Here is an 18145-nt window from a genome sequence, read left to right as displayed (position 1 = left end):
GTGCACAGAGGTCATTGAGTGACTAAACTGCTGGGGCTGAGTGACATCTGGTTCTGTGTTTAAGGTCTCCAATAAATATATTAAGCATTTCTGGCTATGCAATATTAAATACAAATCCCCTATTTCTAAAAGTTCCGTTCCGCATCTTCATAGGCTATTCTATAAAAAAGAGAAACATTTACCTGAATGTTTGTAGGAGTAGAAACTACCATATTGCTTCTGCTCAGTCAACATCCAGACACTCATTGACCCAAATATTAGTAAATAAATGTATATTTCTTAAATAGCTTTATTAAGCAATAAAATTCATTGTGTTTTTAAAATCCAAAACTTGGCTGAAAAAGCAAAATATCAGTGTGTAGAGAACAGGGGCTGGCAAAGAAAAAATGGATAGAACTCAACGATCAACCAGATTTATTAAAAACTTTGCAAGCCTATGAGATATAAGAGAAACAGCTCTTAATTCTAAGTGGATAGGTAAGGAAGATTGGCTGCCTGTATGTCCAATGTCTTCTAAAATAATTACTTGTTCTTGCCAAGAGTTCTCTGTTTCTCGGCATGTTCCACAATCTTTTCTTCTACATAAAGTCCTTTCCTCTTCCTCACAGAGTTCATGTATTTTCTGGCCTGGTTTTCAGAGTCTGCCTTTTCTCCAAAGTGCAAGTATTCTTCCTCTGTGGTTGGTACCCAGAATGGATCACTAGAAATCACCTAAGAGAGAGAAACATTCATAAATTGAGGAAAACTAGAGAGTTTATTTTGGGATATGGACTTGTGGCTGGAGGAGACCTGCTGCTTCTGCTACATTCTTTCAAAAGTCAGAACCAGCAGTGCAAATGCTGCTTTCAATAGCAATGATAATTACAAATAAATTAATATTATATGTTTATATAGACCACGGCGGAGCTTACATTCTAAGTTCCCTATAACAATCATGCACACCAGGGCCAATGTCGTCAGAAGCCAGTTAACCAGCCTGTATGTTTTTGGATTGTGGGAGAACATGCAGTTAGTGCCCTGGCTGGAATCAATCCTAGGACCCCTGTGCTGCAAGTCAGGAGTGCTAACCACTGTGCCACCGGGTTCCCATTCTCCTTCTTTTCCCTGGGTGTGCATGCGCGGCAGAATGAAAAGCCAAACTTAAAGCAAAAGGCTGGGTTTTAAGTCGAGCTTAGAGTAAAAGGCTACTGCACATAAGCTGGCCTGGGCCAAAAGAAAAGAATAAATATAAGAAAAGGATTGCATTGTGCTACTTGTACAGAAATACCCCCCACTGGTGCAGTTTTCAGCAAACAGGAGCACTGGCTCACTCCTCTCCACTCCAGATTTACAGACATGTGCAGTTATATTGCCTGCATCCTATTTGTGTCTGTAAGTTACACTCTCATTTATTATTGTACAGGTATCAGACCCCTTATCCGGAAACCCGTTATCCAGAAAGCTCCGAATTACGGAATGCCCGTCTCCCATAGACTCCATTTGAATCAAATAATTCAGAATTTTAATACCGATTTCCTTTTTCTATGTAGAAATAAAACAGAACCTTGTAATTGATTCCAACTAAGATATAATTAATCCTTATTGGATGCAAAACAGTCCTATTGGGTTTAATTAATGTTTTATTGAATTTGTAGTTGACTTAAGGTATTGAGATCCAAATTACGGAAAGACCCCTTATCCGGAATACCCTTGGTCCCGAGCATTCTGGATAATGGGTCCTATACCTGTACCTTATATTTATTGATCTATTACTGCAATAACCCCATTTGTTCCATTAATTTATTGTTCTGCTGTACTGCATGCATAAGTAGAGCTATATAAATAAAAATATACATAAATAAATACATGTGGTGGCGGAAACCAAATATAAAGGAAAACTAAGAACGTGCAATGTGACTAATTCTATGTTAACAAAATAACTGGAAATTGTGGAAAGACAATAATGACAAAATCAGAAGGATAAACAGCTGCTGCTATCGGAGACACAATAAGTAGCCACACTCTGGCATTTAAATCTTTGGCTAAATCATAGTCATGCCTGCTAATGGGTTAAGCCCAACAGACAGGAGATCACCATTAAGAACACATTTTTATCGAATGCCTTTATCCCTGTGTATGATGGCTGCCGACCTGCTGCCTTACAGCTGTTCCAGTGCAACTCAGCGCTACTGACACCAGTCTCGAACCTTTACTTCTCACAGGGGACAGAAACAAAAGGGAAAGGAAAGAAATGATTACCCAGTTTCTGCTTCTTAGAAAATAAGACTGGAGGTGCAAAGACACATTTGCTGCCCACAAAGTATTTATGGATTTTTAAGTTTTATAATTAAATACAAACAGTTCTAACAGCCCTTTCAAGTGTGTCAGCCACGCAACAGATGGTGAAAACAAAACTAATCCCCTTCTTTTCCCTGTGCAACTGCTATTGGAATGTAATGCTTCCACACCACTATATCTACTCATTATTTCGGGAGGTCCCTCGGTGGTGCGCTTTCATACAGTGCAAAATGAATTAAAGGTTTGCAGCTAATAAAGGCTGATTGGCTACTCGCAGTGTTTAATGTCACAGATGCTTTGGATTCATCCTTTCAATCCTCAAACAATGGGACAAGCAAAGTTTGTCTCAGTCTTATGTGTTTTATATAATGGAATTCAGTGGTTTATATAAATTGCAGGTTAAGCACAAGAATTCTATGTTATTCATTTCTATTCCCAAGCCAAAGTTCTCTCTGCCTATGACATGTTACCTCTGGGTATCAAATGTCCCCAGAAACACCGGATACTGGGGATCAGTTATAAACATTAGGCAAATTTGCACATGGGCAGTAACCAATAGCAACCAATCAGTGATTAGCTTTTGTCAGCCAGCTTCAAGGTGAACAATGAAAACACACATCAGATTTGCCCAGTGTTTATAAATGAGCTCCAGTTACTTACTGGAATGGCCATTTTGTGTGCAATGTACAGCAATGATGCCTGGGTAATTTAGGCTAGGGAGATGTGATGGTCCAGTTCTGAATGTATTGCTCTGACTGTGCCCTGGGACTTTTGTTACAATAGTAGAAAGAGAGGAGCAGAGGTTCACGCAGGACTGCAAATAAAGTAGACATGTATCAGGCCACATTAGCCCTTTATCCAAGCCTAATGGGAAGTAATACCCAAAGGTTTAAACTAAATCAGAAAATTAGGTGGGAACTTTCCATCTGGGATGAGGAAGCGGGAAAGGAACACCCCCACCTGAGTTTGCAACTCTACTGAGAACTTTCAGATGTTTGTTTATATTATGTTTGGATAAGGGGCTCATGTGACCAAGACTTGTAAGCTTAGTAATGTGATATTTTCAGTTTAAACCTGTTTCAACCTGTTCTCCTGTACTGAAGGGGTAGGGCAGAGCCCCCAAGACTGTTGAGCACAGCAGCAGTTTGTGCCCTGCCAGTGGTCTTACAACACTTTTGTGCCTGACATTTTGTAACATCATGACAGTAAGCTTTCTGCCACTGTCTGGCACAGGAAATGGATGTCCCTGAAAATAGCTCAGGTTTTGTGGAACTGACCAATTCTACAGATTTATTTCTATGCTAAAACCATAGCAATGTTCCAAACTAGCTAGGACAGTAGCACTGAGGGAGTAACCGCACTTTATACTGAAGCAGAGAAGTAGTATAAACAGTGTTCCCTCTATGCTATGATCACTCACATTCTGAGGGAAACATTGGGTGAAACCACCTAATTTTGTAACTATTGTATTATGGTTCACCCGCTTTCCTGTGCACCACATGGTTTTAAAAAGTTCCCACAAAAGAATGGACACTGAGTATAAACAGATAGAAGGGTACCCCCCCCTTCCCCTGAATTAGCCAGGGCAGTAACATAGGGAAATTAAATGGCCGTACTCTCCACATGAACAGTAACATTAAGGGCGTGCAAATGGAAACAATAATTCCTGTATAATTTGCAATGGGATGTTCCCGATCTTAATTGTGGTGCTCAAGACATAATAAAAGTCGTAAACAGAAAAAAATGCACACAAATAAGAATAAAAATTTGCATTTTGCGATGTAATATTGTTCATTAGACTGTTATTGTATTGTGAATTTTAATTGCGAATTGCAAGCTTTACAAGGCATGCTTGAAGGTGGCGTAATCTTTTGGAGCAAACATAACTTTTTCATTAAAAATTTTTATTACATACACTGCGCAAACTGTCACAAACAATAAAATTCCCAAACTTTCTTTTACTGACGGAAGTGGTGGCTAAACAGTTTCCGTGGTTGCCAAGTCCATATAAAATTTGTGCAAAGGCAAATTTGTTCGCACAGAGGCATACATTTTCCCATTACAGACTTTTATTATATTCCCCCCAGGATCAGATGTTTCGGGACAATATGTAAGCCCTTTCTCAAGGCATTTCCCCCGTGTATAGTCAGGGCAGACATGCAAAGGTTGGGAGAGGCAGTACCATTCCCATTCAGTCATGGTAGTAAAATACTTGCAGAAAAAGGCAAATAAATTGCAGTTGAATAAACCAAGTAAAACAATGTATTGGCTGTGTGCATTTTAAAAACTTGTTTTATGTGTTTATATATCATCCCGTATCTAATCCTTATTCAAATCCAGACCTGGCCTCTAGCTCTCCTGCTAACATTCTGCAGAGCCCTTTAAGCCCCAGTGCTAGAACAAGACTATTATTTGTGCTAGAAGTACCTTGTAATGGAGAACTGAATAAGAAATGTCTTTAATAACCTGGAAGTATGCAATATATGGTAACAATCCCCTCTCTTTAATTCAGACATATCTTATCCATACCAGGTTAGTGATACAAATAGATTATTTCTGTATTATACTTATATGTAATACAAAAAATACACAACAAGATAAACCTTCATCACTCTGTTCCCACTTCTATTTCCAGCATCATTCCCTTTCCAGGAGTCACTGCTAGGGGGTCTCAAACTAAAGTGCAGCTTTTAACCAGCAATGCTGATTCCCAGACTTATTCTGAACCCTGATTTAATTACCCCAAACTAATGATTACTGCTCACTGGTTGTTTGACGTTCCTAGGGCTCATTTATATCAGCAGACACAGTGGGCAATTTCAGCATTTCCCAGCAGTGAGTTGCATTTAAAACCACTTTCATTAAAGGTACTTGCATCTGACAGTGCTCTGCGTATTCCTGTATAGTTACACTCAGCGAAGGTGAGCCCTTCCTACTTTCCCTTCTGAATTGAGAGTTGCTGTGTCTATTGATTCACAGTATTGCTCAAACCCTGGTGCTAGTCACCTCCTGACCAGGCTGTAGCTCCTGGGACCCCTTAGCACCTTGAGTCAACAGATACAGCGCACTCGCAGCTCAAGAATAGGGCGCATATGCTGAACACTAAAACTAGCCAACACTGTAACTGACACCACACTGTAAAAATAATTGGCACAACTGCAACAAATTTATGGTTAAGCGCAAGTGTAGTTATGTCCATTTTGAGAAATCAGATGCAGTTGCGTCAAAAGCAGTGCGCAAGAGTCAGCACCCACACTGAGCACACAATGTTGCATGAATTCGAAGGAAAAGCAGTGCACTGTGGGGAAAAAACATAGTGACTGCTTCCGCTATTGCAATTTGCTCATTGAGTCAGGGTAAGTGAATGTGTCCTGAACTGCTGCAAAACTGTCTATTCTGATTGAATCTACCTCATATTTATATGCCCTTACTCCCTTCCAGACTACCATCAACAGACAATCTGCCATACTGTATGACAAAGGGGGCTATAAGATCTGTCACACAGGAATAGAAGCTGTGCCTACAAAAATTATGCACAAGAGTTTGAAAATTCTGTTTATTTACGGGTGAAGACACACGGGGCGATTAGTTGCCGCAACTTTTCTGCCCTAGGGTATAATGGAAGTCGCTCCAACTAATTGCTCGCGAGTTTTCGCTATGCAGATTAGTTTCCACAACTTTTTAAAAAGTCATGGGGACTAATTGCCCCGTGTGTCCTAATGGGGTAATGATGTAAATTATTTTTAATAAGATATGTATGCATTACAATACACCCAACCACATTTGTTGTCTAAAACCACAACTTGAGTGCACATAGGCTACATCTCAGAGGGAACACTAGTGCTCATCTAACTTTTTCAACTATAGCCAAATACGCACACAAATGAAATGACAAACAGCTGTTTTTAAAGCATCTCTTTGTCAGTTCCCTGGGCTCGTTCTTCTAATGCCCAAACTACTAAATGCTCAATGGGGGTGTCTGCTTCAAATCCTTGCCTTTATGTGTCCCAACAATAATGACACCTGCCCTGCTGCAGCTTCTTTTCTTGAATGATTAGAAGACTCACAGAATGTCCCTACTTTTTCATAGAATGACAGCACACTTACTGCATTATTATGGGTAACAAAGATCCCATAATGCACCCACAGAATAATGAGCCATACAATAATATCAGGCCGACCTTTGTAAATCATGTCCCTCTACATGGTTATACTTATGATTGCTTACTCCCTAATGCCCTTGTTCTCTTGCTAACAGATGGATAATTAAAAAAACTTTAGGAACAATAACGGAGAAAGGATGCATTGAGTTTTCTACAGAATTGGGAATGCATTGTTTTTGCATAGAATATGTAGGGCCTCAAATTTTTTTTTTAATAAGGCTTTAACATTGCTTAGAAAATATACCACATATAAAATAAACCAGATATACCAATGGCATCCTAGATAACATTAAAAATGCTAATTTTAACTGTCAGAGGATATAGTATTATTTTAGACAGAAAGTCATTTATCTGATACAGATATGGGACCTGTCATCCACAAAGCTTGGGACTTGGAGTTTTCTGGAAAGGGAATCTTTCTGTTATATGAATCTTAGTACCTTAAGTCTAAAAAAATAATTTAAACATTATATAAACCCAACAGGATTAGTTTGCTATAAAAATGATTCATTATATCTTATTTGGGATCAGGTGCAAGGTAATGTTTTATTATTACAGAGAAAAATAAAATCATTTTATGGTCCTTTTGTAATTTGGAGGTTTCTGGATAATGGATCCCATACCTGTATAGCACAATGTTTAGCTCTGCTCCGTAGGACACTCTGCAGTTTCATGGATACACAGCCACTTGTACCACTGCTTCTTTAAAGGTTTTAACACTTATACTTATTTTACGGGTGGGCGATATCGGGAGAATCCAGGGTAATTTGATCGTTTGGCCCCAGGGCCAAATTATAATGACGGGCATAGGTAAAGTCGGTCCGGGGACCGCATCAGTCCCCGATCCGACTAGATTTTCTAACCTGCCCGATCGATATCTGGTCGATTTCAGGCCAGATATGGTCGGGCAGGCCTGTCGGAAGTGCCCATATACGGGTCGATTAGCTGCCCAATCGGTCCAAGGGACAGATATCGGCAGCTACTATCGGCCCGTGTATGGGGACCTTTAAAATGACTGGGGGTTAGTATTTATACACTGTCTGTACATGCACAGTTATAAACGGGTGAAAGCACCAGAAAAATCTACATTAAGAGAAAAAGGAAAATTGGATTAAGTAAAAGGAAGTTTACTTATTACAATGTGGTTTATTTATCCTCTTATTTATGTTCTCTTTTTTCTTTAGACATGGAGATGTCTGTGGCTGGTGTTCTTTTCTGGGCCTGTGTTTTGTGCTTGTTTAGATATGAATGTCTGTTCTGTTTTGTGCTTGGTGCAAAAACCATAGTTGGGTAGGAAGTACCACATGGAAAACTTTATTTGCAGGAGAAAAAACTCAATCAAAATCGTAACCAGAATGCAAAGCCTAAAACTATTGATGAGAACTATTCGACTCTTTACCTAACATTTGGCATCCAGCAGTGATTATAACTTTCCTTCTCCTTTAAGGCACCTCATACTAAACTGTAGAATCTATAGCTGGGTTATAAGGCAGATGCAATAACACATAAAGATAGGTGCCAGTTTGCATTTTATAATAAAACAAGCATTTTGATGTGAATAAAGTAGTTCCCCAGCCTGGGTTTATTTCAGATCTTAAAAGTTGTTCTTTCTGAAGTTGAGGCCAGACATACCTATTTTATTGATATAACTAGGCAGATTTCAACTTCTGTTTCTGCAAAAAATGATGTGGTTAAAAATTTTGTTTTTAAATCTCATGAGAACTGGAAAAAATGTCCAATGACTACAACAAAGCTAAACTCGCAATCCATGACCACCCCCTCCCTTAAGTGGGTCTGATTGATGAGAATAGCTTTCTTACTTATCAGAGTGTTCAAACACAGGACTACAAAATAAAGCATAAAATGACAAATTACCCAGGACTAAATAAGGAACTTGGCAAGGAATTCTGCAGTCTCTAGTGGACAGACAGGTACCATTAAGTGCAGGACAGATGGAGTGAATCTTAATAGTAAGTAAACATCTATCCAGATTCTAGTCTGCTGAGTGAAAACACCAGAAGCCTCCAATGGGAAATATGTCACAGTGCATCTGCTGCTGAGACATGATATAGCCCAATCATAGTTATTGTATCAGCCGCTGTCAGCTACTGCAAACATTCCCCAGACACTACCCTTTCCCTTAACCATTTACTAGGACCTAGGCCTTATAGCAGATGTGTGGATATGTGCAGCTTAGCACACAGTTTAGGCAGGTTCTAAATAGTTATTTGTCTGGCCTTGGAACAACTGCTTTATTAAAGGAACAGTAACATCAAAAAATTAAAGTGTTTCAAAGTAATTAAAATATAATGCACTGTTGCTCTGCAAAAAACTGGTGTTTTTGCTACAGAAAAGCTACTATATAAATAAGCTGCTGTGTAGCCATGGGGGCAGCCATTCAAGCTGGAAAAAAGGAGAAAAGGCACAGGTTACATAGCCGATAAATAGTAGATAAGCCCCATTTAATGGGGGTTTATCTGTTATCTGCTAAGTAACCTGTGCCTTTTCTCCTTTGAATGGCTGCCCCCATGGCTACAGAGCAGCTTACTTATATAAACTATAGTAGTCTTTCTGAGGCAAACACACCAGTTGTAGCAATGCAGGGCAACAGTAAATTATATTGTAATTACTTTTAAACACTTTCATTTCTTGGTGTTACTGTTCCTTTAAGTCCTCACCCCTGCACCCTCCCCCTTTGAGTGCATGTGAGGGGTTATTGCCAAGCAGCTTGGTGGTAGCATAAGATCACAAGCAATGACAAGGGGGTGCAGACTAGGGGTAGGCAGAAGAGGTACCTGTCTGGCACCCCCCCTATCACTGCACTCTAGGCAGCTGCCTACCCCTAGTTCTGGCCCTGAGCCATACAGACAATCACATGCTCTTTTACCTCTATGTAGGCATAAGAAAATCCAGTCCAGTGAGATACATAGGGAGTTCCTTTCTACCTAAATGTCAAGGAAAAGTATATGCACTGGGGGGTGCCAAAAATATTTACCGCCCACCAGTGTATTCAACCATGTTTATCCTTGGGCCAGTGCTCCTTTCCTTTATATACTGGCACGGGAATAAAAACTAATGCAGAGCAGAGAGGCCATTTTACTTACCATTTCCTAGCAAGGAATTACACTTGCACAGGATCTGATTTGGGACATTTTACTCTACTGAGCATGCAGAAGCACAAGCAAGCAGCAAGGAGCAGCAGCCTGGGGGAAAACTTAGCGATTGGTTTCTCTGGGTGCCTAACATTGTGGACCCCAAGTGAATCAGGATTTTCTTGTCCTAGGACTGTTGCCACAATACTTTTTAGCTACTTATTTCTGGAACTTTACATAATGTACATACAGAGGCTCAAAACCTTTGAATTGTAGTGATGGAAATTAGGCAAGCTGAAAACCAAGTCTGTTCATTATCAGACTAAGAATACTTGTGTATTTTTTTCCAGGAAGAAAAAGAAAACCTCCCAGGATGACTGCATGTTGTTTAATAAAAGTTAATTTCAGTGTGTAATTGCATAATTACCCCATCTGTTTCTTGAGCTATATTTTTAGAGCAATTAAACATTTTTTTTCCCAATGACATTTGCCATTTTCAGATATTTGAGGAGGGTCTCAAAGGCAGTCTTGAATTGTAATGTTCCTCTCTGAGTCTGTGCTGCACCTTTGGGGCCATGCTTTGCATAGCAGGAAGTTTCTTGAAAACATTTTTGTTACTCTTTGCTTACAGCAAATGTGTTACATTGTCTCTAGAAAGGAAATACTGCCCACAGTTTCAAGAATATGAGCAAATGTTTTAACCCCAAATCTCACCCTACTGAACCTTAAAGGTGAACTTTTGGATATATTTTGGAAAGCAAATCTTCATTCTCCCTCAAATCTTACAATAAAAGACCTTTAGGCTGAGCCCCCAAGCCACTGCTTCAGGCCCCCGTGGGGGAACAGCCCCACAGTATGGGAACCACTAGCCCATGGCCTCCATTTAGCAACAGTTTTCATCTAACACTGGTTTTTCATCCATCTGGCTTTGAAAATCTGAATTTCTAACACCACTGTTCTCAGCTTGTCTGGCAGCTAAATAAAAGGGGTTAAGGAGATTTCTGTAACCCTATTTAAAGACCAGCCAAAATACTGTCAGAAAGAGTGATTTAGAGCATACACTGACTTGTTTGCAAGTGTTTAATAAAATAGCTTCCAGGGACTTCCACTGGGACAGAACAAACTCCGCCATGGATTAGCAATCGTGTACAGGCTGACAATGTGGTGGCAGCATAAGATCACAAGCACTAAATGTACTTCTGGGTGAAGCGGCTGTTACATTTACTAATGTGTTTGACATTTTGCAGCTGTTTGAAGAGTGTGTGCCATCACTGCCTATTACAATAACAACACCTTCTATGCCAGGGCTTGCAGTGCCAGTTTGCTCTAAAGAATAAGGCCCAAGGCAGGTAAAATATCAGTTAAACCACAAAAAATATCAGTTAAACCACAAAAAATTCCCCTATACATAAGGACACACTATTTAAAACTTACCTTTTGTTTAATTTTTTTTTTTGCCTAATAATGTATCATTTTTACCTTTGTCAGCAACCCTGCTATAAATTCTATCTTAGATTTAAGTTATTTTAACAAGAGATTAAATCACAACCTGGTTACATTAGTATGCACAGCCCCTAAACTAATACTTGGTTAAAGCACCTTTTAATTTTATTACAGCACTCAGTCTTTTTGGTTGAGTTTGCACATCTCAACTTGGTAATTTTTGCCCACTCCTCCTTGCAAAAATTTTCCAGATCAGTCACCCCACAATTTTTTAATCAGATAAAGGTCTGTGCTCTGGCTGGGCCATTCCAGAACACTGACCCTCCTTTGGTGATGATTGAGATGTATGCTTTGGGTTGTTGTCAAGCTGAAAGGTGCTTCCTAGCAAATGCTTGAAGGGGTTGTGGATTCCATCCATCTTGACTAAAACACCAGTTCCAGCTGATAAAAATCAGCCCCAAACCATGATGCTGCCCCCAACTGTGCTTCACTGTGGGTATGGTGTTCTTGTGATGATGTGCTGTGTTATTTTTGCAACAAAGATACCTTTTGGAATTTTGCATTTTGAACCCATGCATATAAAGAATACGGTTGTTACATGTAGGGAACAACTGGTACTTTCCAAGAAATTCTGCTGCTCCTTTACTGTTTCTGTAGGCCTCTTGGTGGCCTCCCGACAAGTTTTCTTCTTGTCTTCTCATCAATCTTAGAAGGACGTCCTGATCTTGGTACAGTAACTGTTGGGTCATATTTTCTCCACTTGTTGATGACTGTCTTCACCATGTTCCATGGAATATTTAATGATCTGGATACTTTCTGTAGGCCCTGTTCTGGTTGATACCTTTTAATGATGAGATCCCTCATGTTTTGAAAGTTCTTTGCGGACCATGACTTTTGGAGTATGAGACCAAGAGGAAGAATCCAACAGGAACAAACAAACTTTATCTGAGCTCTATTAGAGCCACTTTAATCAACGTCAGGTGTATACTAACTACTACTTGAGATGAGACTGAATGTGATTGGTTGATTCTAAATGCAGCCGCATGTTTGTTTATTAAAGGCTGTGCACAGTAATGCAACCAGATCTTTGTATGGTTTTCCTTCTTTCACTAAAATGTTAATGATTTGTGTTCACCTTCTTTGTATAGATTGTAATTTTGCAATAAAATTGGGTTGTGATTTAGCTTGGTTTCTTTTTTTATTAAACAAAACCTGCCATTTTGCAGGGTAGACTATACACTATATATTCATAAGGATTTCTACTGCAACCAGGAAAGCCCTATACAGAACAAGCAGAAGAGTGGGAGAAATGCAGAAACAGAGCCCTGCTGTCATTAGTCTTGCGCTTTATGATGCTACTTGGGACAAGTTTTGCATTCCCTTTGGTCACAAAACAAAAACTGTAGTACCGTGTTAGCCAGTGTCAATAATAATAAAAAAAAAATCATAAATACAAGAGTATTGCAGAAATAATACCTATATTGGCTAACAATAAAAATGCATTCATTTTGGATCAGTCACTGATCTGTGCGGACAGCAGGGGGTGCTCTGCCACCCACACTGATCTGTGCATGGATAGAGGTAAAGTACTTAAGAACTCTACAAAGTACAGGTATGGGATCCCTTATCTGAAACCCAGATTTATTTTTTCTCTGTAATAATACAACAGTAGATTGTACTTAATGGTAACTAAGCTGCATGAATACATATTAGTGACAAACCAATCCTGTTGGGTTACCTAATGTTTAAATGATTTTTAGTAGACTTAAGATGTAGTGATCCAAATAATGGAAATATCTCTTATCCAGAAAACCACAGGTCCCAAACATTCTGGATAATGGATTCCAAACCTGGATAGGGTTGTACCCTGTTGCAGATCCATGGAGATGCGCCACAAGAAACTATTTATTTACATATATAAATTGCTAGAATAGGAATAGAACTACCGTATTTTTCGTTGTATAAGACGCACTTTTTCTTCCCCAAAACTGGGGGGGAAAAGTTGGTGCGTCTTATACGGCGAACTGCATCTTCCTCTATGTGCCGCGGCTCTCTGCCGCATCCTTGCTTTTATAAGGTTGCGCCCGTGCGTACTGACGTCACACGCACAGGGCGCAACCTTATAAAAGCACAGAAGCAGCTGGGAGCCGCGGCAGAGAGAGGAAGACATCACGGGAGCCGGAGGCCGCTGGGGGGAAATGGAAGGTGCTTGGGGGCCCTAGGGGAAGCTGAAGAATTCTGCGGGTGCCGTGGGGGAGCTGGAGGATGCTTGGAGGCCCTGGGGGACGCTGAAGGATACTTGGGGGGGGGGCCCTGGGGGAAGCTGAAGGATACTTGGGGGGGGCCCTGGGGGAAGCTGAGGGATACTTGGGGGGGGGGCCTGGGGGAAGCTGAAGGATACTTGGGGGGGCCCTGGGGGAAGCTGAAGGATACTTGGGGGGGCCCTGGGGGAAGCTGAAGGATACTTGGGGGGGGCCTGGGGGAAGCTGAAGGATACTTGGGGGGGCCCTGGGGGAAGCTGAAGGATGCTTGGGGGGGCCCTGGGGGAAGCCTCATTATGTGCGAGCCCAGAGACAATTAACTTTATACAGTTGATATAAAATATTTTACTACAGTATTTGGTTCAGAATCTTTTTCTTCTAGATTTTCTTTCTTTAAAATTGGGTGCGTCTTATATTCCGGAGCGTCTTATAGGGCGAAAAATACGATATTTGCAAAAAAGGACCCAGTGATAAAGTGCTTTACAAATAAAGGGTAAAAATAAACCTGTTCCTTATATATGTAGAAGAGAGCACAAGAAGCAGGAAATTCAGGGGAAAGTGTATATTTATTTAAGAAAACCTCCTCAGTTGAGTGCTTGATGGCAAACCCACTCCATCTGGAGCAGTAAATCTTTGTCAAGTGGAAAGATATGGAGCAAAGAGCAGGGCAGAGCAACCCCATAAATCAAGGAGGAGTGTCTCAAATCTGAGAAGGGTCTCTCCTGCCATGCAGCTGCCAAGTTTCTCAGGAGAAGGCTGTTACATAAAGAAAGCCAGGAATGAAAAGGCCCTAGTTTTACTTTAAAACTCAACCCTTTACATAAAAGGAAAAGACACTTTCTTAAACCAAAATGAAAAACACAATTTGGGGAAAATTCTGAGCAGTTTCATTCCTAAACAATGTTTAAATGATTATGTTTTGCAGTAAAACATCTCCATCATCTGTTGTTAGAATTCCAAAGGAATGAAAGATCTGAAAAATTAAATAAGTAGGTGCTGCAATATTGCTTGTTTTGCATAGCAAAAAATGTACTTCCACACAGATATTCAATATACATTAAATCTTTTTATCCCATTCTACACTGCTGGTTCAGACTCAGAACCAACAGTATAGAAAAGGGCAAGAGAAATGCTGGTTTTAATAGCTGTAAAATGAATGAAGACTTTTAAAGAATCCATTGCGTAACATTACGTAGTGCTGATCCACTGAAGCCTGAAGACAATTCCTCGGCCTGGGTAGGTAATACAATAGCCATCAATCAGGAGGAATGATGATTCATGTTGTGCCACAAACAAAGCATTGTTACATTTAATAACACAAATCCTCTCATACCGTTCTCTGGCCAAAACCATTGTAAGACAGGCCTGGTACATACAATATCAGCCATTTAATTAAGGAAATGTATAAGCCTTTGAAATGTCACGTGTCACTGAAAAGATGTTTAATGACTATCCTGAACTGACAGATGAGACCCATTTTAATATGTAAAACAAACACAGGAAAAGCAGCAACCTCTTTTACGTCTAGGTTTTAAAAGGGACTGATGGCCCAAGATTATTACGGAATGATTTTGTCTTATTAGAGTGTTGTCATACACAAAGAGCAACCTGGGTCTCAGTATAGCACTGTTGCCTGCTGAGCTACAGAAAGACCAAAATAATATTTCTGATTTCACACTCACCCTTGGGAAGGAACAAAATCAATAACTCATGTTAAGGGTTACTAAAGCCTTGGTATAAGTGCTTGGCAAAAAGGAAAAGTGTGATTAACATCCTTGGGAGTAGTGTTATGGGGATGGTATCCGGCACTGAATGTGCCAATGTATGCAAGCCACAGTAAGCACTGGGGGGGGGGGGGGGTTCAACCAAAGCAAGGCTTTAGTAGGGATGTTTAGAGAGAAAAGAAACAGAAGTTTGCTTAAACATTATGTTTGTAAAAATAGCGCAATGAATATAAACCCCCAATAACCAAAGGTGTGCTTGCCACTAAACGTTTTTTTAAAACTTAAAAAACTTGCCAGCTGATTTCCCACAACTCCTCATTGGACTAAAGGGAACACACACATACAGTGGTGTGAAAAACTATTTGCCCCCTTCCTGATTTCTTATTCTTTTGCATGTTTGTCGCAATTAAATGTTTCTGCTCATCAAAAACCGTTAACTATTAGTCAAAGATAACATAATTGAACACAAAATGCAGTTTTTAAATGAAGGTTTACGTTATTAAGGGAGAAAAAAAAACTCCAAATCTACATGGCCCTCTGTGAAAAAGTGATTGCCCCCCTTGTTAAAAAATAACTTAACTGTGGTTTATCACACCCCCAGTTCAATTTCTGTAGTCACCCCCAGGCCTGATTACTGCCACACCTGTTTCAATCAAGAAATCACTTAAATAGGAGCTACCTGACACAGAGAAGTAGACCAAAAGCACCTCAAAAGCTAGACATCATGCCAAGATCCAAAGAAATTGAGGAACAAATGAGAACAACAACAAATGAGAACAGTAATTGAGATCTTTCAGTCTGGTAAAGGTTATAAAGCCATTTCTAAAGCTTTGGGACTCCAGCGAACCACAGTGAGAGCCATTATTCACAAATGGCAAAAACATGGAACAGTGGTGAACCTTCCCAGGAGTGGCCGGCCGACCAAAATTACCCCAAGAGCGCAGAGACAACTCATCCGAGAGGCCACAAAAGACCCCAGGACAACATCTAAAGAACTGCAGGCCTCACTTGCCTCAATTAAGGTCAGTGTTCACGACTCCATGCATGGCAGATTTCCAAGGCACAAACCACTTTTAAGCAAAAAGAACATTAAGGCTCGTCTCAATTTTGCTAAAAAACACCTCAATGATTGCCAAGACTTTTGGGAAAATACCTTGTGGACCGACGAGACAAAAGTTTAACTTTTTGGAAGGTGCGTGTCCCGTTATATCTGGCTTAAAAGTAACACAGCATTTCAGAAAAAGAACATCATACCAACAGTAAAATATGGTGGTGGTAGTGTGATGGTCTGGGGTTGTTTTGCTGCTTCAGGACCTGGAAGGCTTGCTGTGATAGATGGAACCATGAATTCTACTGTCTACCAAAAAATCCTGAAGGAGAATGTCCGGCCATCTGTTCGTCAACTCAAGCTGAAGCGATCTTGGGTGCTGCAGCAGGACAATGACCCAAAACACACCAGCAAATCCACCTCTGAATGGCTGAAGAAAAACAAAATGAAGACTTTGGAGTGGCCTAGTCAAAGTCCTGACCTGAATCCTATTGAGATGTTGTGGCATGACCTTAAAAAGGCGGTTCATGCTAGAAAACCCTCAAATAAAGCTGAATTACAACAAAGATGAGTGGGCCGAAATGCCTCCAGAGCGCTGTAAAAGACTCGTTGCAAGTTATCGCAAACGCTTGATTGCAGTTATTGCTGCTAAGGGTGGCCCAACCAGTTATTAGGTTCAGGGGGCAATTACTTTTTCACACAGGGCCATGTAGGTTTGGATTTTTTTTCTCCCTTAATAATAAAAACCCTCATTTAAAAACTGCATTTTGTGTTTACTTGTGTTATCTTTGACTAATAGTTAAATGTGTTTTATGAGCAGAAACATTTAAGTGTGACAAACATGCAAAAGAATAAGAAATCAGGAAGGGGGCAAATAGTTTTTCACACCACTGTATATATTATATTCTAAATGTTATTATTATATTATTTATACTGGCCTTACCTGACTAGTCATAAACGCCACAAAAAAAATTCTCCTTTACTTAGCCTTAGCAAGAATGCACTACTATTCTTTGCGCCCAAGCCAAGATACATTTTGTTCCCTTTTTGCAATTAGCCTGCAAGATGCCAATTAATTGGCGCTATTTTCAGAAGAAATAAAGTAAAATCAAATTATTTTCTCATTCTACTGGCATGTACAGATATCTTTGTAATTTTGCTTTATTCTAGCCATGAGTATGAACAATAGCCATGCTATACACAGTTTGTATCAAGTGTCTCTCCACTGAATGCAGTTCTTGTAGCTTCTAGAAAACAGGTACAGTATTTTCCCTTTGTATAAGGGTATGGGATCTATTATGCATAATGCATTAGGGCCTAGGGTTTTTCAGATAAGGGTTTTTTTTATGCAGTTTAGTTACCATCATGTACCATCACTCTGCATTTAGGTTGTGACTTAAAAACAATCTGAATGCATTTAGTTATAAATATGTTTTCTTATGGGTAGGCAATGGAGGGCTAAGGGGTGCAACACTGCGCCCCTTAATATGCAATACACTAATCACTTTCCCCTACCAACATACAGAGTAGTTCAAACTGCACTCTTTACAACCACAGATGATAAATTGCACAAGGAAAGTTTCCCATAACAACCAATCAGAAAAGGTTTTGAACAGTCTACCATACCTAGTAAATAAATAAATAAAGGCAAAAGTAATGATGTACATGCAGGAGATGTTCACGCACTGTGCATGTGGATGCCATGGACCACCTATGTGAATGTCCCCTAGATGGCAGTTCTTTGCACGCCATACTGGGGACACAAACCCGTATATGTAATAAAAAGTGCAAAGTTTGCTGAGGTGCAATAACCCATATCAACCAACCAATTGCTTTTAAACAGGTTACTTATAAATGCTACCAGCTGGTTGTAATAAGTGATCAGACCTGTAGCTAATTTGCACTTTTTACCCCAAAAGAATTTCTTCTGACAGTGGCAGGCAGAATAAACAGGGGGTCAATGCATGATACACATAAAACATGGTCCTTTGCATGTTCTTTGCACTTGATAGATGATGCTCTTTAGTCTTCTGCTATGAACCTCTAGTAGAGAGGGGGAATAGCATATCAGTCAGTGTGGTCTTACTTCAAACGAGGTACAAAAAGTCACCCCAAATGCTAGCCACATATTGAGATA

The 18145-nt window shown here is 40.0% G+C and overlaps 1 protein-coding gene across 3 annotated transcripts in view; it reads right to left on the bottom strand.

Annotated features, from left to right (window-relative positions):
• Positions 1-271: 271 nt before the first annotated feature.
• efl1 (elongation factor like GTPase 1) overlaps positions 272-18145 on the bottom strand; it is a 160858-nt gene continuing 142984 nt past the window's right edge. For all 3 annotated transcript variants that reach the window (XM_004912621.4, XM_002940100.5, XM_012959520.3), the window contains exon 20: positions 272-711. In XM_004912621.4, the coding sequence (XP_004912678.2) occupies positions 523-711 (189 nt within the window). In that variant the 3' untranslated portion in view covers positions 272-522. The remainder of the gene's footprint in view (positions 712-18145) is intronic.

This window comes from Xenopus tropicalis, chromosome 3 (genome assembly GCF_000004195.4).
Source record: "Xenopus tropicalis strain Nigerian chromosome 3, UCB_Xtro_10.0, whole genome shotgun sequence".
NCBI classification, from domain to species: domain Eukaryota; kingdom Metazoa; phylum Chordata; class Amphibia; order Anura; family Pipidae; genus Xenopus; species Xenopus tropicalis.
This window is presented reverse-complemented; position numbering and strand designations above follow the sequence as displayed.